The sequence below is a fragment of the Chroicocephalus ridibundus genome, chromosome 3, assembly GCF_963924245.1.
Source record: "Chroicocephalus ridibundus chromosome 3, bChrRid1.1, whole genome shotgun sequence".
NCBI lineage: Eukaryota > Metazoa > Chordata > Aves > Charadriiformes > Laridae > Chroicocephalus > Chroicocephalus ridibundus.
The window spans coordinates 9878962-9906171 of record NC_086286.1 but is presented as its reverse complement, the minus strand read 5'-3'; the positions used below and the strand labels follow the sequence as shown (position 1 = coordinate 9906171).

At 37.5% G+C, this 27210-nt stretch overlaps 1 protein-coding gene across 2 annotated transcripts in view; it reads right to left on the bottom strand.

Moving 5' to 3' along the window:
• Positions 1 to 27210, bottom strand: part of PSME4 (proteasome activator subunit 4) — a 71879-nt gene that overhangs the window by 37383 nt on the left and 7286 nt on the right. The window contains exons 3-20 of one of the 2 annotated variants that reach the window (XM_063327904.1): positions 25613 to 25729; positions 24422 to 24481; positions 20442 to 20486; positions 18915 to 19064; positions 17718 to 17781; positions 14347 to 14421; positions 13726 to 13848; positions 13149 to 13241; positions 11965 to 12230; positions 10446 to 10632; positions 9658 to 9747; positions 7757 to 7821; positions 7509 to 7659; positions 5811 to 5909; positions 5357 to 5426; positions 4834 to 4901; positions 4049 to 4264; positions 1864 to 2021 (exon numbers count right to left, since the gene is read on the bottom strand). In XM_063327904.1, coding sequence (XP_063183974.1) covers positions 1864 to 2021; positions 4049 to 4264; positions 4834 to 4901; positions 5357 to 5426; positions 5811 to 5909; positions 7509 to 7659; positions 7757 to 7821; positions 9658 to 9747; positions 10446 to 10632; positions 11965 to 12230; positions 13149 to 13241; positions 13726 to 13848; positions 14347 to 14421; positions 17718 to 17781; positions 18915 to 19064; positions 20442 to 20486; positions 24422 to 24481; positions 25613 to 25729 — 2097 coding nt within the window. The remainder of the gene's footprint in view (positions 1 to 1863; positions 2022 to 4048; positions 4265 to 4833; positions 4902 to 5356; positions 5427 to 5810; positions 5910 to 7508; positions 7660 to 7756; positions 7822 to 9657; positions 9748 to 10445; positions 10633 to 11964; positions 12231 to 13148; positions 13242 to 13725; positions 13849 to 14346; positions 14422 to 17717; positions 17782 to 18914; positions 19065 to 20441; positions 20487 to 24421; positions 24482 to 25612; positions 25730 to 27210) is intronic. The other variant, XM_063327905.1, reaches the window with a different exon arrangement.

Genomic DNA, 27210 nt, shown 5'->3' with positions numbered 1-27210 from the left:
GTATAACGAGATAAACTGATCTCAAAACAGATAGTTTTACCCCAAAAACTAGAAGAATTTTATCTGAATCTCAGATAAAACCCATGAAATCACTCTCCATCCCAAGGCCAAGAAAAGTCCTTCCCATCATGAGCAAGACGAGTGAATATTTTCTTTATGAGCGAGTATTTTACACTCTGAAGACAAATTACAATGCAAGAATGTGAACAACTTTTTTCTGTGTTATTTTAAAGAATTAAGGAATTCTTTCTAAAGCTGTGTCATATAAAGTAGTAGCATTTAGCATACAGTTACAAATTTTGCCCTTTGTTTTCATCTTTGTGATAAGCAGCTCTGATTTGTAAAATAACTCCTTTCAGCCCTAACTGAAGAGCTCTTAATATTTGTGCATTACTTATCAACTCTCTAAACACATGGGTTCAAAGGCTGTTAGAATTTTTTATTTTATCTTTTGTAATAGAAAAATCTTACTCTGAAGCTCCTAAATACATAAAAAATGCTTGATTTCCAATTATTACTTGGTAGAATACTGAGGGGAAAAAAAAAAAAAAGAAGAAATTTGTCAAGAATTCAAGCTCCAGAAATATTGTAATTCAAAGCAAGAGTGGGCTCACCTAGTATCCCATTTATTCACACCTGTTACTCCTTCAGCAACTAATCATATTCTCTACTCTGGCAGCTTTGCCAGCTTGCATAACAATTTAATTTGCAATTCCTGCACTTGGCTATATTCTCCCAAATGACCACTGTTTATTTGTATTAAATAGCACAGTGAAGCCTTGACCAAATCAAAGTCCATTTCAGCTATAAATTAACTGCTTTACATACCGAGTGTCAAACAGAAAATACCAAAAGAAACATATAAATAAACTTAAGAAGTAACTTACAAAGAATTAAGTAGGAAGTATATCCTAGTCTAAACATACTTTCTGGTTGCAGTTTGGTGGCATTGGTTTGTCAAGCATGTGTTGTCCTTTTCAGATTAAAAAAGTGTGGTAACTTCATGAGACAGAAAAACATTTAGGAGTCTGACACACCATGCCCCGATCCACCTAGGGCAGTACTTTAACGCATGAGGTATAACATCACATGCTATGAACATCAATTGAAGTATATATAGCTTCAAGGACATGAAGGTTTAACAGAAGAAATAAAGAATGTTCGAGATTTAATGCTCGTAAACAGCTTTAGCTATTTGATACTTGTAAATGCTTTAGCACATACTAAACTCATAATTATCTTGTGCTTAGGAAACTATCCTTATGAAGCCACAGTTTCACACAAACAGAGTTTAACAGGATTGCGCAATGGTATTCTTGTCTCCGTTCCTGTTTGTTATGCCACTGACTCTGCATTACCTCCTCAGTTTCAACACTGTTACTTTTTGCAGGGACACACTATGTACTGAATCCATTTACTTACAGGAAGGAAAGGGAGACAGACAGATTTCCAAGCGAAATCCGTTCTGTGTTCCACTTCATAGCTTAGGAACACAAACGGTTGTGTCAAAATAACAAGATAAAAGTCTAGAGTTTTTTTATTGCTGACTACAGTTAAATGGAAACACAACTTGTGGTATGTATTTAAAAAAAATTCTGGGACAGAAAAGTCTTTATACCAGCATAAAGCGTCTTAAGACTTTTTTTTTTTAAAGAGTGTTTCTGTTCAAACTAATGTGTTATCTGTTTTATGAAATGCACTTTCAAGCTACAGGTACTCTTAAGAGTTAAAAATCTTGGAAGCCTTGGAATAACGTAAGAGACAGTGTAACATTATAATATTTTACTCCTTATTGGCAATAGCTACTTAAAACAGACATAACTGGACAAATACACCTTCTCCGTATTACGTATCACCACGAACCTGGACATTTCTAGTTTTCCAATTGCATAGTGCTCTAGTCTGGTGAGCTCAGGCTGAAGAAAAGTATCCAGCAAATAAAAAGCGAAGTTTATTTCCTCAGATGAAGGAACATGCCACTGGATGTCCAAGTTCCACAGGTCACCTGGTTTACCCCAGTCCTATAGTAAATATAGACATTTCTTATTAATCAAACTATGAAGCAAACTGTCTTTTTAAAAATTAGCATTTACGATTACTAAAAAAACCCAAACACATGAACTAGCTACTGCTGTAAAGCTGTTATCCTGACAAATGCAGGAAAAAAAAACAACCCTGAGAACACAATAAAACCAAATAGAAATCCCAAACCTACTATAATGTCTACACGCACCTGGAAAATAAACACATACCCACATACCTGAAAAGGACTAAAAGGAAGAGGACTGTACTGGTCTAATTGGAACAGAACTTGGTAATTCCTTTGGCTGGATACATACTCAGAAACATTCTGAAGTACAACTCAAACTTTTGATACCTCTATAGAGAACATAAAGAAACTAGCCCATTTAATAATACTTCTTTCCAGTTTTGAACCACGATCAGGAAATTTTAAGTTGGACTTTCCATACAATGCTAGGTCATCTCATAACAAAGACAACTTTTTATATTTTGGCTTACAATGAGCTCAGACTTGCTATAGATTTAACACTACTTGATTATTTGGAAGAGAAAAGTAAGTATTTATTATTAATCCATATCCAATCATGAAGTCCACAGGACTGTACTAATTAATAGATAGGCTTTAAAGTCTTCACTTTCCATTTGCTGTCTTTGTCCAATTCTACACGGTAATTTAAGATTACAAAACGTCACCATCTGTTCTTTAAACACCTGACTGATCTGACTGGACAAAAAGTACGAAGAGCTACAGTAGTAAGCCTACTCAATGTAGCCTGCTATTACTTCTCTTCCTTGGAAGAGCAGGCTAGTCCTCCATGAATATACTTGAGAAAGTGACAGAACTGCAATTTTACACTGGTGCAGGGCAGGAAGCGTGTAATACAGTGACGAACTCACGCTGTTAATGGCAATTAAGAGTTGATATAATATACACTCTCTAAAGTAGCCACTCATGCATGGAACAGCAAAGTAATTGTGAATTTTTTCAATTCAGAAGAGAAATTTTTAAAAAAGTAATCTGTGTTGGGGCATTTAATTAAGATTTTTTTCTCTGTTAAATTAGTATCTGGTCCAAGTTGATCTTCCCATCAGTTTATAAAACTGCACTGGCTTTCAGTAACAAGCATTAGATTGTCTGCAGTTGTAAAACTGTGTAAAAGAACACTTTTCAGCAAAATGCAGCTTTATATTCAACGAGACCAACTGAAAAACACCTGTAAAACTTGTGAGTTGACCTCAAAGTCTAGCGCATTACTTTTGGCAGTTTCAGTAATTTTTAATATTGCCACTTCTACTTTCATTTTATCTCAAGCTCAGTGTAGAATCATTGGTCGTTTGTTATTCTGCCTAGCTGTAAAATATTTCCTTTCTTACAGTTGTTTTGCATTGACCATTACTTGTTATATCTGATCTAGTTAAAGATGTCTGCAGGGGGGTTGGATTAGATGACCTTTAAAGGTCCCTTCCAACCCAACACATTCTATGATACCTGATAAAACACATTTATAGGAAGAGGGACAAGGAAAGGCTGCAGCTCTCATCCACAAAAGCAGATGAAAGACTAAGTTTCTCTCAGTGCAACAATGCTTCCTGTTACTGGCTATTTAAATTAAAGCGAACAGCAAAGTTCTCCTGCTAAATTCCAAACTTAATTGTTTATACCACTGTACTTCATGATAGCTGGGTCTCAATTAAATGCATCACGTATTAGAAGATGAAGAAACATGGCAGGCAACTCTTGCTTTGTATTATCTTATTGTAGTCATGCAATCATTGTAAAACACACACCATACATCAAGCTATAAAACTTCTCAAAACAAGTCAGTATCCGTTTTTTACTATCAATACAATTTTAAGTAACTCTTAATTTGCTATACATTTCAAAGCATCTTTCAATTACACTTTCCATTGCTGCGACCTATATTCAGAAATCTCCAAATAAAACCAAATAATATATATATTGTATGATCGTTTTTTAAAAAAAGAAAGTCAAATCCTCTAATCCTAAATAAATGAAAATCCTTGCCTTGATAGGAAAGTATTCAGAAAGAGGCTTGTCAAAGCCACCTGGTACACTGCAGTATTCTGTGGGGTAGATAAGTGTAGCAGAACGAAGAAGATGGTGCAGTAGGTTACAAGACAGAATGTAACCCTGCTTACAGGTTAAATGTAGGGTTCGCTGCAGTATCTTCCCAAGCTGCTCCCTGTACGGTAGCAACTTCTTTCCATCCACTCGAGTGATCTAATACGAAAGACAAACATTTCAAAGGTAAACATAACTGATTTTGTTCTAGAGGACAAAAGAGAAGATTGCACTGTTCAACCCATGCTGTACCAAGTTTCATTCTGTGTGTCACACTGAATTAAAATTAAAGACTGAACTTGCACGTAAACCACCACTTCTACTGACACTGGAAAAGTGTAACACATAAGAACTGTGATATACATTGCTTCTCAACCCTGTTCAAAAATTTTCTAGCAATACTCGTATAGATTTTGAAATTCATTTAAAAAGATTTATCCTTATCAAAAGCATCTTATAGTTTTCGCTGCGTTGATCTCTCCTCTTTATCCCATAATAATTGTATTAAATGCTTTAATTTTATTCCACATACACACTGTACATTCATTTTCTTCAAGCAGCAGCCGCTTATGTCCCATTTAAAGTTAGATAAGAAAAAGGACTTATGCAGTGTCATTCATAGAACATTTACAATGTTTAAATAGCAGAAGTTTATTTTCTTCTTCTTTCAGGGGCACTAAACAGGATTCAGTGACATTCATGCATACGAAGAATATTCTTTGCAATACCTCTGACAAAAGCTGAAGATTCCAAAGTAGCTCCTTATCTAGCTCTTCGTCATGTAATACATCGTCATCTAGAGGAAGAAGTGTGATAAGCACTGCTGTAACGATGCTGCAGTCAAGTTTTCCCAACAAGCCAAATCATAAACTGGATGCTTGCATCCCAAAAGTGTACTTCCAACACTTCCATTGCAAGCTTCTAATTCATACTGCACCCATGTCCAACTGGAAGTTACTTCAGCCAATTTAAGTCTTGAATACTTTTTGAGAAATTGAGGAATGTCTGGAGACATTTTAAACTGCCAACTTTTTAAAGAAGCATGCTCCAATAGCTTTTTCAACTTCTGTCTTGAAATTACACATAAATAGTTGCTTGTTTGGTTTTTTAGATCAAAAAATGGACAGAATTAATTTTCCATCATTGAAATGATGTTGTGGAAAACATACAGAAGTTTTAAATATTATTTTAATGTTTAACAAAAGTCAACGCAAACCAAAGCAAATAACACCAGGAATTTTATAAACTTACTGATTGTGAGGTGAGTTATGACATTGCAGCAATGTGGTACAAACAGCTTCAAGGATTCCTCAGGGCGGCACTGGAAACAGCATCATAAATAGCCCATTTTAAAAAAAAAGATGCTTTATGGAACTCAGCACACACATTGATAAAAACCTTCTAACAACATTATTGGAAAAAGAGAGAAGAATAGATTGTATCTCCACTCCACTTCAATCTAGAGCAGCCTGACTTCATGATTTTTAAACATTCATTAAAACCTACATTTAACGTAAATGCAAGCAAAACAGTTTGTGAATTAACCTCTTGAAATATTGCTACATGCAACCATCCAATTTTAGAAGATGTAATATTAAGAACCAACAGCATTTAAATTAAAAAATTAAAGATCTAACACAGGAAAAGTAGTAGTATTGTTTTTTTAACTAACTAAAGATCAAGTGCAGTTAGAGCATTTTCTTACTTTTACCGCAGCTCGGCACATATCGGCAACCATTCGCCCAGCAACTCTAGTCTCAAATATATTTGAAACAGCAAAGTTAAAAACCTTCTCCAAGGCAACCTAAAAATGAGTACAAGAAGATGGAGGTTACTTTTTTTGAAAAGGGAAACTACGTATCATGAAGTGTTTGATGCTACACAGAAGGCAGTATCTGTATATAATATTGTATTCTTTTAAAACAGAATACTGAAACCATGATTCACATTAAAAAAAAATCAGAACAGAGACAGAAACAACAGCTCTGTAGAATGCCTACAGCTGAGTAAAACTAACTACCATCACAATTAAAGCTGACAATACTATAGAATAGAAAGATTAAAAACTTATGTGAATAGTAACTGCTCAGGAAAAGAATCCTAAATGTTATCAGTACACGTGACTTGCACTCTATACAACACCTCTGTCTAATTGTACAACTACTGCCTTGAGCAGAAGAATAAAGGCTGCTGCAGAAGTAGCAATGACAGAAGGTTTGTCAAAATAGTTTCAGTTTGCAGATTTTTGCCCTTTTTTTTCATATTTCTTGCAAGACTCAGTTACAGTAATACGCTATACCAGGAAAACAGATGACAGTGCCCATTACCACTAAAATAATTCAATTACAGGAAGGTCTATATTTCCCTCCTCCCTCTAAGAGTTTATGAACGAGTGCTTTAACTGGTGGCATAATGGGACACTGCCTTCAGCTGGAGATTGGAGACACTTCTCAAATATTCACTTTGGGAAGAAAGGAGGTCAGATAAATGCTGCTAACTAATGTAAGCTTGGGGTCCTTCTGAGAAGCTACACAGAAGAGTTTTCTCTGAATAAGACACAGTCCACTGAAAGGAAAACTATGCTATTTCACATGTGAAAGTGAAATAAAGCCAAGACACCCCTTAGTTAACAAATAAATAGGGAACTGACTATCAACTCTTTAAGTGGCCAGTACGTTTTAAAGCAGCTTATTACCATCCAGCACCTTGCAAGGCAAGCTGAACTATATACAGTGTAGATCACATAGGATACTTTAATAATAAACAACCAGGAAAAATACGAATTAAGTATTTAATGACCACAAAGAATTAACTTAAGACTTACATTAACCAAAATGCAATGGTTCAAAATGTACAAAACCTAGCACCTCCAAATATATACATAATGTAATGTAAACAGCTTAAAATGTGTTAACTCAACCTGCAAGGAAAGAATCTGTCCATGTAACAACATGGATTCTCCACCCCCCTCCGTCAGAGTTATTTTAATCCAGATACTTTTTCTGATCCCATTAGCCACATGGCTCCCTGAACAGCTTCTTTTGCCCAGCTTAAGAAGTGGCAGGGAGAGAGCAGGGGATTGGATAGGTTACCATTACCATCAAAAGACACGAAAAATCACGCCTGAGATAAGTGATAAAATAAGCTGTTATAATGATTTCTCACAGCATCTACCATCAGCTGGCAAGAGAGCATCAAGGACCTAAGAGCTCTGCACTGATGTACATAAAATCATAAAACACATTCACACGAAGTCCTGAACTTCCCCGCTCAGCCCCCTCCTTGGTTAAATGTGGAAGTTCACAACAGGACAACGAAGGAAGGAAGGATATGAATGCACCAGTCATTCACAGTAGAAAAATAAGCCTCTTAAAGTTAGATGGAAAGCCCATGTTCCACATACCTTAAATATATCCTTTGAACACTGAGTAAGGATTGTACTGAAAGTAGAAGAGAGACCTAATTCCACTAGACTCTCTAGATGAGTCATTTTCTCCGTTTCGGTCTCCTCTCTTGTTTGTTCTAGCGTGCTGCTCTCTATGAGTCCAAAACATCTACACAAATACAGTAAGTACAATTTTAGTAAGTGGAACTTAAAAAGTTTTATTAAGTTCTTCATGCCAAGCTTTCACCTATCCTTAGCTTACTTACCTATCCATAAACTGTAGTACAAAATCCTCAAATTCAGCGGTTGCAGAGCACAATTCTCTTTCCACCTACAGTTTTCCGATGCAAAAGAAGCACAAAAGGTTGTCTTTTCTTAAGGAAACATCATATAAACTTTATTTCCTGTATCGACTACTTCAAAAACACTTTCAGTTTTTAAATTATATATACTACAGTGCTTTTCTCAAAGTTTGTATAGTCTGAAGTACACTACATGAAACAATTACTACATTTTCTTTACACTGTGCTAGCAAATTTCCTGGCCTTGATGTTTAGCCAAATAACCTCTCAGGGTGAAATTGGGTCTGCCTCCAAGGATACAACCTTTGGCCTTACTACTGATCCTGCTTTCCAACAGGAGGTCAGTGAGTGCCAACTGTGGTGGCAGACTTGGCTCTGCTGACATATTTATATTAAACATTCAGTGGACAAACTCCTCTGTTTATTTCTGAGCCCTGCAGCTCTGGGGCAATTAAATTGACCTTCTTCCAGTAGCTGAGCATTCAGAATCTCTGCAATCTGTAGCTACTAGCTGTTCTCAGAGCTACAAGAGGAGACTTCTATCAGCGGATGAAACATTTTACATGACAGTTGCAACTATCATAGCAGACACTGTTGCTGCTGCTTTATTTGTAATACGCCAGATATAGCTACGCTATCTGCGCTTGAACTGCTGTATCAAAAGCAGAATCAAAAGCTTAGTGATAGGCAGAGAAACAGAAAAACTATCTCCTATTGTCTCCTGTATATTTTGCTATGTGGAAAAGGACAAAGTATTAGAACAACGCTGGAGAAATGGAGCACACGGAGCTCTAAAACTAGGGATGAATACGAACAGTACTCCAGCGCAGCGAACAGGTGGGGTGACCACATCTAATAACAGAAGGGCAGCAAAGGATAAAACACAGAGGAGGGAGATGAAGCTCACTGCCTAACAATGTCACTATCTCTTCATTGCAAGAGATTAACAAGCATCTGAAGAGAAAGCAATAGAATCTTAATCAGAAGAGAGAAGCATGACTGCAGGAACACTTTAAAGAGGTGCGAGTGTTTTGAAATTATTTTTCATAGGAGGAAAAACAGCCCTGAAAAGTTAAAGAGTGAATTAATTTTTTCAAAAATAACTACAAACTGTTGGGGGTTTTCTGGTTGGTTGTTTTGGGTTTTTTTGTTTGTTTGGGTTTTGTTTTTTTGCTTGTTTGTTGTTGTTGCTTTCCAGTTTTAAGTGTTTTTGTTTGCTTTTTAAACACATATAAAGTTTTCAACAGGAGACCAAATTCCTTCCAGAGTCTCCCAGTCAATTAGTCACCTTTTACCCCATTCTAAGATGGACTAGTTTTGAACTAGAAATGATGTAGATACATCTCACAGTAACACTGCAGTCATCTGCTTTTTTTTTTCTTTATTGTTTTACAGTGACAAGAAGTTTCAAAAATGTAATGCTAACAAAGCTGCTGCTATTTTCTTAGACTCAGAAAACCTTAGATGGCGAGGGACCTTTGGAGACCGTGTAGTCCAACCTCCTACTCAAAGCAGGACACGTTTTGAGTCAAATTACACTACACAGGGCCTCGTGCAGCTAAATTTTGACATAAAAGTATTTAACTGTCCGAACTTACAAATCACCTCTATAATAACCTATGACCAAGCAGCAATGCTAAGAATACATCGCCAATTTGCATGCTGATGTCAGCTCTACCACAATGACCAGAAGGAAACGTGATCCACACCATCTTTGTTTTGTTGCATTTTTGTTTACTGTAGTTTTATGTATGCAAAAAGAGAGTAGCAAACCTGTTAACGTTTTGAAGAAATTATTACACTGCTAGAAATTATATTGAAAAGTAGGTTATAGTTTTGTTTTCATAACTGCACAGCACTCTTACCTCTGAAAGATCATCTCTTTCTTGCAATACAGATGAACAGTCTACTAAAGGCACCAAAGTAGAAAATGTTGCAATAAACTGGAATGTAATCTGTTGAGAGTTGCAAACAGCTCTTTACTAAGTGTTACTGTATTTTACACATTAAAAAGCTTTCGCAATTAAGGAATGGGAGACAAAGCAAATCATAAAAAAAAAAATAAAAAAAATTCCAGAGCCTAATTCTTCCACCCCAAAAATTCAATAATCATTTGTGATTTCATACATAAAACTTACCGGTCAGCACTGTGTAAAACCCCCTCAATTTTCTAAGTAAAGCAACACTTATTTTGTGCTCTACTTTAAAGTTACAAAACCCCTATAATATTGACATTGTTTGAATAGTCAATTAACATGAATTCCTGAAGATGTGGGCTTTTAGGAGCTAATTTAATGAAAACTTAGTGATAAAGGTCTTTCAATTGATCTTAAGAGACTAGAAATATTTGCTAGGAGCTTTGGAGCATCTATTTTATCTTGGTTTTTTTAGAGCTGCCCAAGAAGTCAGTACAATGCTTATCACAATCCAGTGTCAAAGGTTCACTTGGCGCTGCCCCACAAGCCTAAAGCATTATCGTAAGTTAGAGGTTTGTAATATTAACTTTTTATAAATGAAATTGTGCAGAAACAAAGTCAGGCTAAGAACTTCTGGAAACATGAGTTACTTGCTTTCATACAAATATTTAAAAAGCTTTCAGCGCAAACTAGTTGGCTAACTATCTTCTAAAAAAAGGTAAGATTTATACACTCACCATACATTTGCTGAAGTCATTTGGATCCACCCCAGGCAATGCCCTCATCAGTAGAGGTAGCATGTGTGTTGGACCTTCAGGAAACCACTTCCCTCCAGATACCAGACTACGAGCCACTCCAATCACACAGCTTAAAGTAGCTGTGAGCTGATGAGGTTCTGTCAATGTCTCAAGTGCAGGATATGTTCTATAAAGTTTAAGAGCAGTCATATTAGGAACAATAATGTTTCCGAAGTCTTCAAAGAAAATAAAAGTGGATTGCACATGTTATTTTCTACAGAAAGGATACAAAATTTCTGCAAGAAAAAAAAAATCAAGCTAATCAATGGTTCCAAAATTTTTTTCCTCTACATAGATAAGGGACATATTACTTAGTGTTACATTAAAGTCCATATTGGTTTTATAAAAACCTGTTAAGTTACTGTGATTTTTAAACCTTTTTTACACTAAGTACTTTCTAGCAAGCTGTGTAATACTTCCTACAGTTATCAACAACCTACAGTTCAAACCAGGGTCATAGTGCTACCCTTGCCCTAAGTCATTCAAAGCACAAAGGACCTACATCTACTCAACAAAATGAATTGGGAACTGCAGCCAAGCCAAACACACCAGTGATAGTTTGTACTACTGAGCAGACGTTCAGTCTGCTCCCAAAACAGAAAAAGTAGCCATATCCAATATGGGCGTCCATTGCTGTCCTCCTTAGAACTGTTATGCTTGAAATGTTTTCATATAAGAGCAGATTTATCAAGTTTTTACAAACAGTTGAGTCAGGAAGGTATGGAACTCAGGAAGGGCTCTTCAAAACAAACTAGTTTCTCCACTGTTTTTACCATAGGAGTTGATAAAGTACAAAAGACTGCATAGGACAGGAAAAATGGAGAGGGACTAGGAAGAAAGCTTTTCATTGGGGCAGGAAGGAATTACATTTTTCTTTTGGAATTTCAGGGACCAGGGTATCAGTAATAGTACAAACTAAGTATTTCACATGGGCATGTACTTTAGTGATTCGCTTATGAAGTCAGAAGCAATGACAGTAATTTTAAACAACCTGTAACATACTCTGACACTAAATGTAAATACAAAACTTACACTTATTACTACACAAACATGCAATATCATCATTTATATTTTGCCCAATTAACAGTTAGTGAGAAGACCTAACGTGGCTCCTGAATGAAGGGTACAAAGTTGCTTTTTCAACCCATTATCTGCCACAAAACACTAACAGAAATGAAGACCACCTGAGGACTACCCTGTATCGTACAAGCTATGAACAGCTCCCAGAACTATTCCATTTGCCGGGTATTTAAAAAAAACAAACCAAACAAAGCAAAATAAAAAATAAAGTCCTCCCTCACTCCCTGTCCTGAATCAGGTGATTGGCACAGGGCTATTAGGAGCTCCTCCCACTGTAAGCATTCATTTGCAGCAAATAGATTGCTTATCATGTAATATGACTGCTTTGCATATTTATTTGTTGGGAAGGGAAAACGGAAGTTGTTTGTGCAGAACTTACTTCTCAAGTACAGGCGGAATTACTAATTCAGGACGCATCAGTGCAAGATTCTGCAGGGCTTGGGCAGCCTCCAGGCTTCCAGTTTTACTGAACATAGCCAGAAGAACAGGTTGAATAATGCATTCTACAAAGTCTGTAACATCCTGATCAGTAAGTTTATGACTATCAGGCACAGGAGTTAACCAAGTTATTCTCTTGTAGCGCTCACGATGCAGCCTCCTGACGACACTGCTGGGTAACCTTTGAAGTAGTTTCATCAGTTTGTTCTGTTGAATATACAAGAAATGCCATTCAGTTACTTAGTAGTAGCAGAACCTGAGCGGCTAGGTGTACAACAGACAATTAATAAGCTAATATCTTGAAATTATACAAGTGCAATAAAAGAAAGCTCAGAAGAGTTTTAAAATACAACATTCACAATTTGTCATTAAACTTCAGTTCCCAAAATATTAACAATTATGCTGCCAGCACTAATGCCTTATGATTTAAAAAAAATAATGAAAAATACAAACAAAAGATATAGTCAAGAATCAACATTACTTAACAGTCACTAGGACATCTTTGAGAGAATTCTCCGCACATTCATGTGTAAGCAAATATGCTATTCTAGAACAAGTCAGCTCCTTTGGCACTGCTTTGACCAGCCTTGCTGTTTTAATCTGTACTTTCTACCAGTTATCACAGGGAGATTCTTACATTCTCTAGCAGAAGACTCGACTAGCTACACCATCAAAAAGTTATGCTTCATCAAGCCAGTTATGCATTAAAAATCTTTTTTGCTTTGGTCAATCAAAACTAGATTTTGCTAACTTAAAGACAGGTCAGTAACATGAAAGCTATGTCACACAAGCAATACTGATGCTGTATACCATCCTCCTTTAAAGTGCTGACTTCTTTTTCCTAGCTATTTATGAATTAGAGGCCTAGTTTTGGACTTCTAAACTGCACTTGGGTTAGATGTTTGAAGAATATTCCGACTAGCTATGGTCCTGACATCAGAATAAAAGTATGATTTGAATGACAGTACAATCACAGGTCTTTAAAATTAAAGCCTCAAAATATCATACAACCAACAGACAACCTGGCTGTTGGAGCACATAGTACATCTATCAACACTTTGATTTGACAGATTTGACTGTTGAAATTACAGCCAAAGTTATTATCTTTACATGCTAAAAACTCACCAGCCAGCGTCCATTATTTGAAGGATGGTAAAAAGAGGCAATGCTATTGAACAGTCCAGACAAGTGCTTCTGCACTAGTTTACTTGGTCCACCCTGTAAAAATAAATCACAGAATTTTATTACACAGAGTAAGTTAAAATGAACAGCTAACACAGTAGTATGAGGTACAAGAGAGCATTCTCACTTACCACAGCAATATCTCAAAGCATTCAATCACACCTGCTAATTCCCTCCCTTCCCCACCTTCAGCTCAGCACTAAGTAGCAAGTTCTTTCCATCTGCTCCGAGGTTCACTCTAAGAGAGTCATTTAATTGCTCAGTAACACTCAATTGTGTATCCACAGTGGTGCTTGTAGCTGGCTGTTAATTTCCAGAATGCCACAGACAGCAGCTGTGAAATAAACCTTTCCATCCACTTTCCAGACTGACAGTGAAACAATGGACTTTAAAACAAACCTTGGGCAAAAGATAAGTCTAAAAACTTCTGCAGTGAGCTAAACAGAGCAAACATTAGTTTTACATACTTGCTTAAAGCTTTGCACTAGTTCTTGGTTCACTTTATGAAAAAGTTACTAACCATCATGGCTGTGATCCACATTACTGCATGTCCTACATCATAAGCATTTGTTAAGAATCTTGGAACAAATACTTGATTGCTTCCCACTGGAAGGTTTAAACTCCTCAAAATTCTGGTAAAAATCTGAAAAAACAAACATTGGCATAAAATAATTTATTAATTTATCCCATACACTTGCATAAATTAATATTCTAATCAAAAGTTGTTTCGTGGTTTTGTAAACAATATAACTACTATGAACATCTTTTAAAAGAAATCCATAAGCTAAGATTTAATAAATAGTATGTATGACCTTTGAAAGACTATCATTAAGGGCCATTTCCACAAGAACATGGGATTAGTTACGTAATCAGACACCACTTGTCTAGTAAGGTATGTTGTTGCTTTGATTTGGTTTTGAGTGATAACAGTAACAACTTCCAATGCTGACTGTTACAAAAGGATGCTTTAAATTTTCAAAGTTTAGCTTAGGTCGTCAAATGAACGCTTCTAATTTGAAAAACTGGGGCACTGCAGTATGAGACCGACACAGGAAATATGAAATATTCTTAGCATAGTAATACTGAAGACTTATCTCAAAGTAAACAAAATAAAATAATTTCATAAAATGAGAAACATTACCTTTGGTACATACGGATCCCAGTCTATGTACCCGATGTTGTCAGTGGCCAAGCGAGCAAAAAGATTTACTAGATGCTGAAAACAACCATAAAAGAAGGGAATATTCATTAGAATATATTTATAATAAAAGACGCGCCAAGCCCTCAATCTACTTTACAGATGCAAGATAAAAGCTACTCATGGCACTAAAGCACTTGCAATATGAGGTTTCACTCCACCAGAAGCCACCAATATTTCATAATGCATCTGAATTCCTACCTTCAGAAGTCCAACTCATTACTCATCTGAGCACTCACAAAGAAGGTAATTGTGATCTAAGTTCTGGGACAGGCATCCTATCAGAATATACACCCCTATCTCTTCGATTTTTTTTTTTTTTAGAACATAAAGATGTACTGATAGTACTTTTAGAAGGTATTTGCACACTCTCCCTTTCCCCAACTCTGTGAATTAACATGAAAGGCAGAATGCATTCACTACCATTTTATTTCCCAACTACTTATTGTCAGAACAACTGTAAAGAACACTAGATGAACAACAAACTTATACTTAAGCTATATGATGTCAAAGAATTTAGCTTTTCATAAGAAATATCTTCTCCACTTTTGAACAGCTTTGTGCTTTTTCCCCTTTTTGAACTGCTTCCACAGAGCAGAAGACCCCTGGTAGTAGCTTACAGAAAGACACCTGTACTAAGCTTCAGAGCCCTTCAAACGTTACCACCATTTTATCAACAGGGCATAGCAGACTATTCATCTCTGCAGCAAAGGTTTGGAACAAACTCCAGGGATAGCTTGGAAGAGAGATTTCCCAGCAAATCCACAACGCAGCTCAGGCAAAGCAAAAATCTCATAACAGATCAGGCTCTAACTTGGTTATTTCATTGACTCCTCTTAACAGAAACCTGATACCTACTTTCATAGCCTTTGCATAGAGGACTATTTGGATTGGTTACTAGAAAACATCCTAAGGAATATTCTGAAGAACGCAACCCTACCAAAAACACATTAGGAATCCTCTTACATGCAAGAATGAGAAAGATAGGCTCTGGAGAAGATAAGAGGTTTGGGAAGAGAATAAACAGGTATCCAAGATAGACCACTTTCTTTGAAGGGAATAGGCCCTGTGCTATTCACTTTGTCTGCCAATGCATCATCCTGGTTCTCAGTAACTTCAATTGGAAAGTGACACGCCATGCATACATTCCACAGTAACACTGAAGCACCTATGCTTGCCAATTCATCTCATGGTGCTTCCTCACCAGTAGAGCACTCTCACATGAGCTGAACGTGGATACTGGCCTAAAACAGCATCTATATATAGGCATTGAAGAAAATTCAACCAACACATCTTGAAGGACTATTTAGCTTCTGCGTGATCCATCCTACTTAAAGTGCACTTGCCTTTGCTGATGGCTGTCACATTTGTAAGCTTTGTTTTATACACAACGGTGGCTTGTAAAGGTCACAGGCATTAGCTGTTAGATGGGATGGCAGTATGTGACTATCTATGAAGAATTAGATACTCTATTGCCAGAAGACAGTCTCATGAGTCCAAAAGGGAAGTGAAAGATGTCCTCAGGAAAGAGAGTTATCAGGACTAAACAAAAAAAGAGGATGAAGTCTTATTCTCATATCCTGATTGTGAGAAAGCACATAATCCACCAACACTCGTTTATAAGCTTGTCCAATGAGGGAAATACCTGTCAGGTCTCCAAGAGCCCTAACAGTTGTATCAATATCTTGAAGCTACGGCGAAGCGAAAAGGAAGGGCCTTAAATAATCCTGCCTAATTCAGAGACAGATATTCACAGAAGAACAGTCCACCTCTCAGCCCGAAAGACATGACAGCTTTGGAAAACACACAAATTCAACTCAGGACAGTCACATCTGACACAGCCTTAAGACAAGTGTTACATTTTCTTAAATGATCTACCTTTTTGTTTGATACTAAGAAATACCCACTGGAAAAAAACACCTTACCACGCACAAAGGCAATTGATTCTATAGCTCCCCTTCAAACAGCAAGTCTAACTCCTGCCAAAGCTTGCAGCGTACAGAGACTTGAATTGGATTGCGTGGTCAGAACCCATATGTCTAATTATCTGCATCCAAGCTTGATGAAATACACAAGCCTGCCCTTAAGAAGTGGACAGGACAGCAAAAAGTGAAAGCTTTGGGGAAAAAATAAAATTGTTTGGGCCTTCCAAGCTAACTGTCAGAATACAGTGGGGGGGGGGGGAGGGGGGGCGGAATCAGACACAACATATGAAAGAGTGTTGACGATTATTTGTTAAGACAGTTTGACAGAAATAAACCAAATCATGATATTAAAGTGCAGGCTGTCATGTTTCTGTCAGAAAGGGTAAACAGAACTGTGACTTTTTGGATAGCCATCAGAAAGATGCAGAAGTGTCTACAGACAGTAGACAAATAAAACTCTGGCAATTACCCCAGTTCAAATGTGGACAATTGCCAACTGCTGGAAAGACTGCCTTCCTTTACTTGTGATAAAACATAACTCACACTAGAAAGACCTACGCACAAGTCTTTTCACAAAGGAATTGCCAGAAACAGGACGTGCTACAAAGTTAGCGTTCAATGGTTGTTTTAGAAATCAGCTCTCTCCAAAGACACTGAGAAGTCCTCCTTATGTATATAGGCAGGAGATTAGTAAAAGGAGGCAGATGGTCAATGAGCTTATGTTCATACTGAGTATGGAAAAAATCTGGTAACATGCCAACTTTCACTGCAGCAAAGCCAAGCTACAGGTCAGCTGACAACAACAGCACCTAAGCTGCTGGTGGTGGTGTCTCAAGTTTGTCTCTAGTCATATGAGACACAGAAAAAAGGCAGACAGGTACGTAGTAGACTATTTTCCTTGAAAGATATTGCCCAATGGTATTTTTGGCCAAGGGGAGTACAGGTTCTTTCCTGTATCTGAAATAAAGATGACAACAACTCATTGCAGTCAAGGCAAAGCATTACTGCTCAAAATTAGGAATCATGAAAGATGTGTGAAGATATAAAAGATGGGAGTTTACAGAATTATAATTTATAGAAATCGCAATAGCACATTGCATCATTGTAAGCATTAGCAGGCAGTCTGGAAAATGCCAGCATTCCCAAGTCTGGAAAGAGGAGCTCAGCTGGCCATGAAACAATGTTCACCAAGCACAAGTGCAGTCTCATTTAGTCCGCCAGTAATTGCTTGCTAACAATAGTGAAATTCTTGTCTCTGCTTTCTTGTACTAGTCAAAGCAGAAGGAAAAAAATAATCCATTCTATCACTGTTTGACTTCAATGCCTTGCAAGCACACTTGGAACATTTAAATTGATTTCTACTAGCATAGGTGAAAAGTAAATACTTACCCCTTCCCATTGGGGAAGATTTTGAACTGACACCCAAAGGCCTATAAATTCATCAAACCAAAGCCTGCAACAGAACAGAAACAAAATTATTTTAATGTTGTTAAAGCAGCTCCCTCACTGGATATTCATCCCCAGGAACTCACCTGCCTCTCAACTCCTTCAACAAGAACAGGGATCAACATGGACATGCTTGTATCACTGTCTCCCACAGCACCTTCCCTACCCCCAAAACTGATCCTGAGTTTCAGTCCTTGCTTCTTTTACCTTTCCTCCTCTTACTCTTTTTTGAACCCACTTTTTCATACAAGTGTTACACCAGGAGTTTTCTTATCTACTTCAGCTTTGCCATTTCATTACATATTGCTATCCCAACACGGGTAAACCAGATGAAAATAAATAACATTTCATTTCCCTCTACCTTAAAGTCTAAAATTTGTTCTTACTGACCAATGTTTAGAAACATCATTAGCTTCTATTCTGGATTCACCTGAAGCCAAGTATGCAAACCCTCCATACCAGTCCTTTACTTAAATTTGCCTTTAAAAACTACATTCACTTCCTTCCTTGAAGTTTTCACTAACTCTATACATAAATATACCTTAACCTAACCAGCCTACATAATCTCTATGTGCATTAAACATCACTGGCTTATGTTTTGAAGTACAGTAGCTCTACCTTAAAGATGATCCAGGTACGGCCCCGTCTTTTAATACTCAAATTCATTTCCTATAGCAGGCTTCCAACCATCTCACATTTCCACATCTTGACAGTGAACTGAAGACCTCTACCTCACCATCCCAAATTTGTAGCAACAGCTGTACTTTAGCCTACATGAAGGACTCATCAGAAGCTACCCCAAATTAAATAGAAGGTAGGACTTAAAGTTGTGCTATGGTTAATGATTTTTAACTTGTGAGACTATTCCTTCAGAATTAAAGTGCATTTAATTCAATTTAGTTTGCTTTACCGTATACTGTGTGCTTTACTCTAGAGAAAGGAGAACTCAGAGAACAGGTACTAGCTTCCCTCAGGTTACTTTTACAAAAGAAAAAAGCTGACAGAATTTCTGTCTTGAACACCTTCCAAAAATGCCGTTAAAAGCCACCGTTCATTTTGCTGGTTGACTTCAAGTCATCCTGTAAAAGATAATCACTTGCATTTGCAACAGAATACCAACAGACATTCAATTACACTTACTTGAAACCCTTCTGGTGAAGTTCAGGAGGAAGGGTAGTAGGTAGAAATAGTTCAAAGTAGGTAATAGCCTTTTGCATGGTAACATCAAATGGACACATTAAAGGTCTCCATTCATCTAGCATCTCTGCAGTGGCATCTTCTGGAAAATATCTGAAAACAAGGAAACCACTGAACATACACAGGCTGGGCTTTAAAGTTTGGGTCTTTTTTAAACATATTTAAAATTATCTATTAATTTGCAGTAAATCTGAGTTTTACAATAAGAACATGTACCCAGGGGCAATAGATAGGCAGGTCTCAATTCCACTTAACCTTCACAAAAAAAAAAGTTAGGATTAAAACGATGCACCTGTGATGTCCTTAAGACCACAAATGTAACAAGATTCTTTTCTCCTTGAACCAGAAAAAGACTCTGTACAATGCAAAACCATTTCAGTGCAAAGGCTGGCCAAAACAACCACTATTCACATTTTTAAGATGACTTAAGACACATGGAACATATATCTGAACATTATAGGAATCCTGAAGTGGCTATTTAATTTCTTTAAAAAAACCCAAAATATCCATGCAATGCAGTATTTAAAATGCATCCCACATACAACTGTTTCTACAGCATAATTACTGCAGTTGATATGGGGCCAACTGGAAGTAACATTATCAGTGTCCCAACCTTAAGTCAGAATTTTCAAGAAACAAGTATCACATTTTCATTTTTAAAATACTCTGTTTCAGTGACTTTTGTATTCATAACAGATACCCCCCAAAAATCAACACTGAAAACCAATTTAGCTACAAACCACACATATTTGGGAGAAGTGTAAGGTTGCTTTGTCCTTATGTTCCTCATACTAACAGCATGTGTTTAGGACAGTATCTCCTACAGGAAAGCTCAATGAATTAACATCAGTATATGAAACAACTGCTCCCATGAAAGCAGATGATAACTACAAATGCCCATATGAATGGTGAATAAAAGAGAACAAGTCTCTTCTCTGCATCTTTGTTAGCGGCTTAAGATACTGCAAAGTCAATGAGTGCAGAGGGCAAGACTGGTTCAGGCACACACATTCCCAGTGAACTTAACAGAGCACACAAGAGCAAAAGCAATGGTGCCCTTAGCAAGTGATATCCTGGCTTAACTAGCTATTAACGAATTTTCAACCAAGGTTGTTAAAGAGGAAAAAAAAAAAATTTTACACTTTGTTTAAATTTTATATCATGGAACATGCCTGTCGTTTTGTTTTCATTTTAAGCAACCTATGAACCTGAGGTATTCATCATTCATAATGCAGTAAAACAGAAAAGTCTCAACCCTCCACCCCAAACTTCTCATTTGAGTTGGGACATCAGCAGCAAAGGAATGACTACTAGGGCGGGCGGGATTTTTAGGGGGAGGTTGTTGGCTTTTCTACCCCCCAGCCCCACACCCAACACTTTTCTTCCCCGTCTTAAGGTAATATTAAAAATACAGGCTTAAAAAAAAAAACAACCAGCCAACCACCAAACAACAAAATAACAAATACTTACGGTCTGCAGCTCTTCACAAGTGTTTTCAGAACACTTTCTACAGAACTGAAACAAGAAAGGAAACGTTAGGGATAGCATATTACCAAATTTCAGTGACAGTATAAAATAAACAATCGTTTGCTGATTCTTCCCTCAAGAGCTTAAGATAATGTTGATGCAACTAAATGTCTTCTGTGAACATGCAGTAGCTAATCGCCTTCTACACAGGCCTAATCATAACAATTAAAATTGCTCTGCTAAACTCCTTATTCTGTTTTTCATATACCACTCTAATATTTACGGCATTTAAGTGAAGAGTGAAGAATTATTATTATTTCTTACAAGTAATATCCTGCGTTTTATCCATGAACAACCAGCAGAGCAAGGTAACTTTTTAGGGGAAGTTGAAAACACAAACATAAAAAACAGGTTTATAGACTTCATAAGTATTTGTAAGATAAAGGCAACAGACTTCATAAAATAGTTGTTATTAGACTCCAAATACTATATTTGTCCTTTTCAACCTGGATTTGTTTTTTGTCCAGTGGTTCTAAGAAAGAGAAGTGAACTATCTGCAAATCAATGGTTATTTCATTAGCTTCCCTCACCATTAACAGCTGATTTTGAAAGTGTTCTCATCCATAGCAAGAAAACGTATTTGAGAAATCACTTTAACATAAATTGCCACAGGATGCCGTCAAACCACTTAAAAAAGGCTAAACCTCAGAATAAACTCAAAGAATAAAAGGGACAGGGAGGAGAGAGAGAGAGAGAGAGAGAGAGAGAGAGAGATACTGATGGAACCATAAAGGTAGTAAACTGTCAAGTTCTTCAAATCTTCTATTACAAGACCAACTCAAGACTAAATCACACTTTTACCAAAAAACATTCCCCAAATGAAAGAGTTCCGGCAGAAGAACTTCCTACATCATTTAGATGTTCTTTCTTTAATAGAAAAATTGCATCCTTAAGTTCATCATCAAAAACTAACATACAGAAACACTATTTTGATCAGAAAGAGATGATGCAAATGTATCATCTTTCGAGTTTTACCAAAGATCAGTTTAGGTCAGTTAATTTTGAGACACACAAATACTGAGCATGCACACACTCTCTCTCTAGTCCTACAAAAAAAATAAGCTGATCCCGTACAAACCAGGAGAAATATAAAACAGATAAACCACTATTTCACTTCAGCATCTCAACATTCACTGCAAGCCAGCAAAAGCCCACCCAGCCCTCATATCACTACTTCAGTTCAAGCAGCGCTCCAGTAGATGCAAAATTCTGTACATTTTATGCAACAGTGACAAAGTCAATCCATGATGTCTCCCAGAATGAAAATTTTGAACTGATGGCCTCTAAAATATGAAGAGGAATGGCCAACCATTCATTAAACAAAAATAAGATCAAACTCTGCATGAACCTCATGAAGACTGTGGGTTAAAGGGAATACTGTTCTTGAAAGAGTTAGGAAATAGGTAACAATTGTTCCAAGAGTAGATAAATAAAGCATGGACCAGCAACATTCCTTGTGAGCATTAAAGACTAACATGAAAAAGATTTGTGTGACAAAACAAAAACGCTATCCCCATACTATTGCACTCCACTGAAGTAAACTATTACTAAAGAGAACCTGAAGGACAGAGGAATTTTAAGACACACTGATGCCAGAGATCCACAAGTCTTTCAAATTCACAAGTTTTCAGTCAGATCTCAGCATATGTTAGTGGAAGAGAGCAAAGGACAAAGACTGGAAGGGATGTCCCCTCCTGCCTTCTGATCACAAATTTAGAATGGAAGCTAGAAACAAAAACACACCAGCAGACAGTTTTGTACATAGGGAAACTTCCATCTAAGACACAGTTAAAACTACAGACCAACTAGAGAAGACATCTTGAAAGATTCCTGTTTGACGACTACTAGTTAGAAAAGGACAGGAGAATATAGCTGTGGAGACCAAGAGACTGCTGGTTACTGTTTTCATTATCCCTTTGAACCAACTCTCTCCAACTTTTTAGTAGTGGCCTCTCTTCCACTTTCGATTATTTTCTGCATACCCATTACTAAAGAATTGCTCAAAAATATCAACAGTTATTGCACTTACAAATTTCTGTATGCTACTCTACCACTAAACCTAGCCATGGACTAAAAAAGCACAACAGCAAACAACTATATACATAAACCACATGGAATTGGATCAGCCTACTGTAGTTCATACTCCTGTCCTTGCTCAGGTATTTAATGTTGACCATTTGGATAAGATATTAAAACACTTGTAATCAAGAGATAATGAAGCCACTAACACTGAGAGGTATCTGCTATTAATTACTGAAACAACAGTGTATTTAACGAGATAAAGGAAAACTTCTCATCCCATTCAGCTTTCTTTGCTTTTAGTTCCTCCTTGTTACCTGAAGAATTATTAGCTTATTATTATTATGCCTTGCCACATGGATATGACCATGGTGAGACCCCACCTGGAGTACTCCATCCAACCCGGGGGCCCTCAGCACAGGAAAGACAAGGACCTGTTGGAGCGGGTCCAGAGGCGGGCCACAAAAACAATCAGAAGGCTGGAGCACCTCCCCTATGAGGACAGGCTGAGAGAGCTGGGGTTGTTCAACCTGGAGAAGAGAAGGCTCCGGGGAGACCTTACAGCAGCCTTTCAGTGCTTAAAAGGGCCTACAGAAAATATGAGGACAAACGTTTTAGCAGGGCCTGCTGCAATAGGGCAAGGGGTAATGATTTTAAACTAAAAGAGGGAAGATTTAGACTAGACGGAAGAAAATTTTTTACAAAGAGGGCGGTCAAACAGTGGAACAGGTTGCCCGGAGAGGTGGTAGATACCCCATCACTGGAAACATTTAAGGTCAGGTTGGACGGGGCTCTGAGCACCTTGATCTAGTTGAAGATGTGCCTGCTCATTACATGGGGGCTGGACTAGATGACCTTTAAAGGTCCCTTCCAACCCAACACATTCTATGATATATTAAAAAACACCCAACATTACCATTAACGCCTATCACTAGTCATCATTTCGGCACTAGATAATTTTCTTCTTTTGGAAAGGACAAGACCACATTAATTTATAAATCTGAGTTTTTCCCCCTGCATTTTCAAAGAGAAACATGTTTCAGCCAAAACAATTAACATATAAACTGACACTGTTGACTCTTGCATTATCAAAAACCAGTAAAAGCAGAGCTTTCAGTTTTTGAGGACAGATTCAGGCCTTAAGTGAAATTCTTGTCCTGCAGTGGACACTCCATTACAAGAGCTTAAATTAAGACAATGAAAAGAGCAACCAGCTATAGTCTCACAAATTATTTTAGTGAATTTCAAACTACAGGAAGCCAAATATCAATCTCTCATTGGATTAGTACAACTAAAAATTTCTTTTTAAAAAAATCAAAAAAAAAGCAAAAAAACCTCTGCAATTCCACTTATACCAGTCTTCTGAATTTATACATACACCAAAACTTCTGATACGGTTTTCACTGCAAAAATTCACAGTAAACTCTTCCAATACAGAAACATTTTTTCACACTTCACGGCTACAAGATTGTTGCTGGGTGTATTTTCCAGAACCTATTACCTCACTGGTAAAGCACTTTCCATGATTTCATAGTTTTTAATAGTAAGGTACACTTACTCAGTAACATGCACTCCCACACCAATACTGATTTTGTTCATATTCAGACACAGCAATAATTCAAATGTAAAATTTACCTTTGAGTCTTGAAATATATATGCTGGTTAAATTAGTTAGCATATAGCCACTTTATCAGCCATTTCACACACGCTATCTTGTTCCCCAATTAGAAAGGTTTACATACAGTGCGACATTCTCATAAACAGTGGTGTAATGTTAACACTGGTTTTCCAATACAATTATTTATGCAGAAAATTACACCTGTGTGACAAGTGTTACAATCTAACAGAACATGCAGAAGATTACACATCGGCCAGAGCTGAACAAAACAAAAAGTCATTCTTACCACCTATGTAATACATTAAGCACAAATGTTTTAGGTGAAGACAAGCCTGGTCGATATGAACTGAATGTAAAAAAAAATAAAATTAAAACAGTAGTTAAATTAACAGCTATAAATCAAATCAACTTTTAAAAAAAATATCTCGACTTCCACCAAAAAGATACCCCTCAAAATTGATGTTAAAAAAAAGAAAAAACACCGTATGAGAACAAATCGCACTGCATATTAATGTTGAGTGTCTGATATCTAACACAGTTAAGAAAAGCTAAAAGTTTCAGACAGACCATCACAACCGATATCCTCCTCCCAGCTTAACCTTCTTTTCCCTCTTGGAAAAGTCTCTTCCCCGCTACGCTAGTTTCTCACACAGCAAATGAAAAGTGACTACTCAACATCCCCACAGAGCAAAGTATGCCGTTTCAGTAGGTGCTGGGATATGCATAAAATAAACCAACTAAAAAAAGGCTCCGCTCTTTTGGATTTTCACTGGCAAGTAATATCTACAATTAGCAGAATAATGTAATTTAGCAAAATAGTACAATTAGCAAAATTATTTTTCCAGCTATGTAGCCACAAAAGAAATTCAGGATGAACAAGTTTTCATTTTTAAATTCAGAACATTTTTAAAATTCTTAACTGGGAAAAAAATTGATTTTTCAAGATAGCATCACTTTGAAAATATATATATATATACACACACATATATGTATTTCCTATAGAAGGCACGTCACTTTTCTTTGTATGCATGCTGATCTACACCTAGATTACGGATACTGGGAATATTTACAGTACAAATATTTAACCACAGTATAATATTTATTTTCCCAAACACTTACTGTGTTATAAAACTGAACAGCAGACATTTAACCTGAATATCATTAAAATTTTAACATTAGATCTGTTAAACTGTTGGTTATCATCCTAAAACAAGTTGATGAAGATCCCTGTTCCAGCATATTTAGAAATGAACTCAATCACATTCATAAAGAGAGGAACATCGTGACAAACAATTCATTGGCAGAAGGATACGTGACTTTGTACAGTCTTGCATGCAATTACTGAAATATACTTAATGAAAATATAAGCAAAACATTCACCGTGTATCAAATTCCAGATATTAAAAGCAAATTTCAAAGTACTTCCAAGCATTACAGGTACTTATTGCCTATGAAATGTTTTAAAATGCAAACTTACTTGGGAAACCAATTTAATCCAAGATGTTCTGTTTTGGAGTATAATATCCTTTCCAACATTTCATAAAGTGGTCTCCACGGTAACTCTAAATCATCCCTGGAAAGCAGTTCTTTTTTCCTAATAGAAAAAAACAAAACAAACAAAAAAACAATGAGCACTTTAGGATTAAACGTTTACATCGACACATTTCACATCATAGTACTCTGGATCACTGCTCTGAATTACACTTATCTTCAGCATTTGGCACAAACTGCAGGAAGGTCAGGCAAGAAAAAAAGCTAGCTACTTGCAGCATTTCTGCACAAGCAGAAGCACTCAAGACCTTCAGAAAACGTCTGACTAAGTAAAATAAATATTACCAAGTTGTTAGACAGTCTTCATTGTCTCCCTATTTCAGATTCAACCTTAACACTTGGCTCTCTGACATGTTTTGAGGTACTTAATGCCTTCTTTGCCTCAGTCTTTAGTAGTAGAGTCGGTTGTTCCCTGAGTACCCAGACCCCTGAGCTAGCAGATAGGGACAGGGAGCAGAATGAAGCCCCTGTTATCCAAAGGGAGATAGTGAGGGACCTGCTCCAGCACCTGGATGTACACAAGTCTCTGGGGCCACATGGGATCCACCTGAGGGTACTGAGAGACCTAGCAGAAGTGCTCACCAAGCCACTTTCCATCATTTACCAGCAGTCCTGGCAAACCGGGGAGGTCCCAGGTCACAGTGGACTGGAGGCTACCAAATGTGATGCCCATCCACAAGAAGGGATGGAAGGATGATCCGGGGAACTACAAGCCTGTCAGTCTGACCTCAGTGCCTGGGAAGGTTGTGGAACGGATCATCCTGAGTGCCATTATGCAGCACATGAAGGACAACCAGGTGGATCAGGTCCAGTGAGCATGCGTTCATGAAAGGCAGGTCCTGCTTGATGAACATGATCTCCTTCTATGACAAAGTGACCCGCTTGGTGGATGAGGGAAAGGCTGTAGATGTTGTTTACCTGGACTTTAGTAAGGCCTTTGATGCAGTTTCCCCACAGTATTCTCCTGGAGAAACTGGCTGCCCATGGCTTGGACGGGAGTACTCTTCTCTGGGTAAAAATCTGGCTGGAGGGCCGGTCCCAGAGAGTGGTGGTGAATGGAGTTAAATTCAGTTGGTGGCCGGTCACCAGTGGTGTTCCACAGGGCTCAGTACTGGGGCCAGTTCTCTTTAATATCTTTATCAATGATCTGGACGAGGGGATTGAGTGCCCCCTCAGTAAGTTTGCAGACAACCCCAAGTTAGGTGGGAGTGTCGACCTGCTTGAGGGTAGAAAGGCCTTGCAGAGGGCTCTGGCCAGGCTGGATCCACGGGCCAAGGCCAATGGTATGAGGTTCAACAAGGTCAAGTGTCGGGTCCTGCCCTTGGGTCACAACCACCCCATGCAGCATTACAAGCCTGGGGAGGGGTGGCTAGAAGAAGTGGCCTGGCAGAAAAGGACCTGGGGGTGTTGGTGGACAGCTGGCTGAATATGAGCCACAGTGTGCCCAGGTGGCCAAGAAGGCCAACAACATCCTGGCCCATATCAGGAATAGCGTGATGAGTAGGACTAGGGAAAACGATAGTC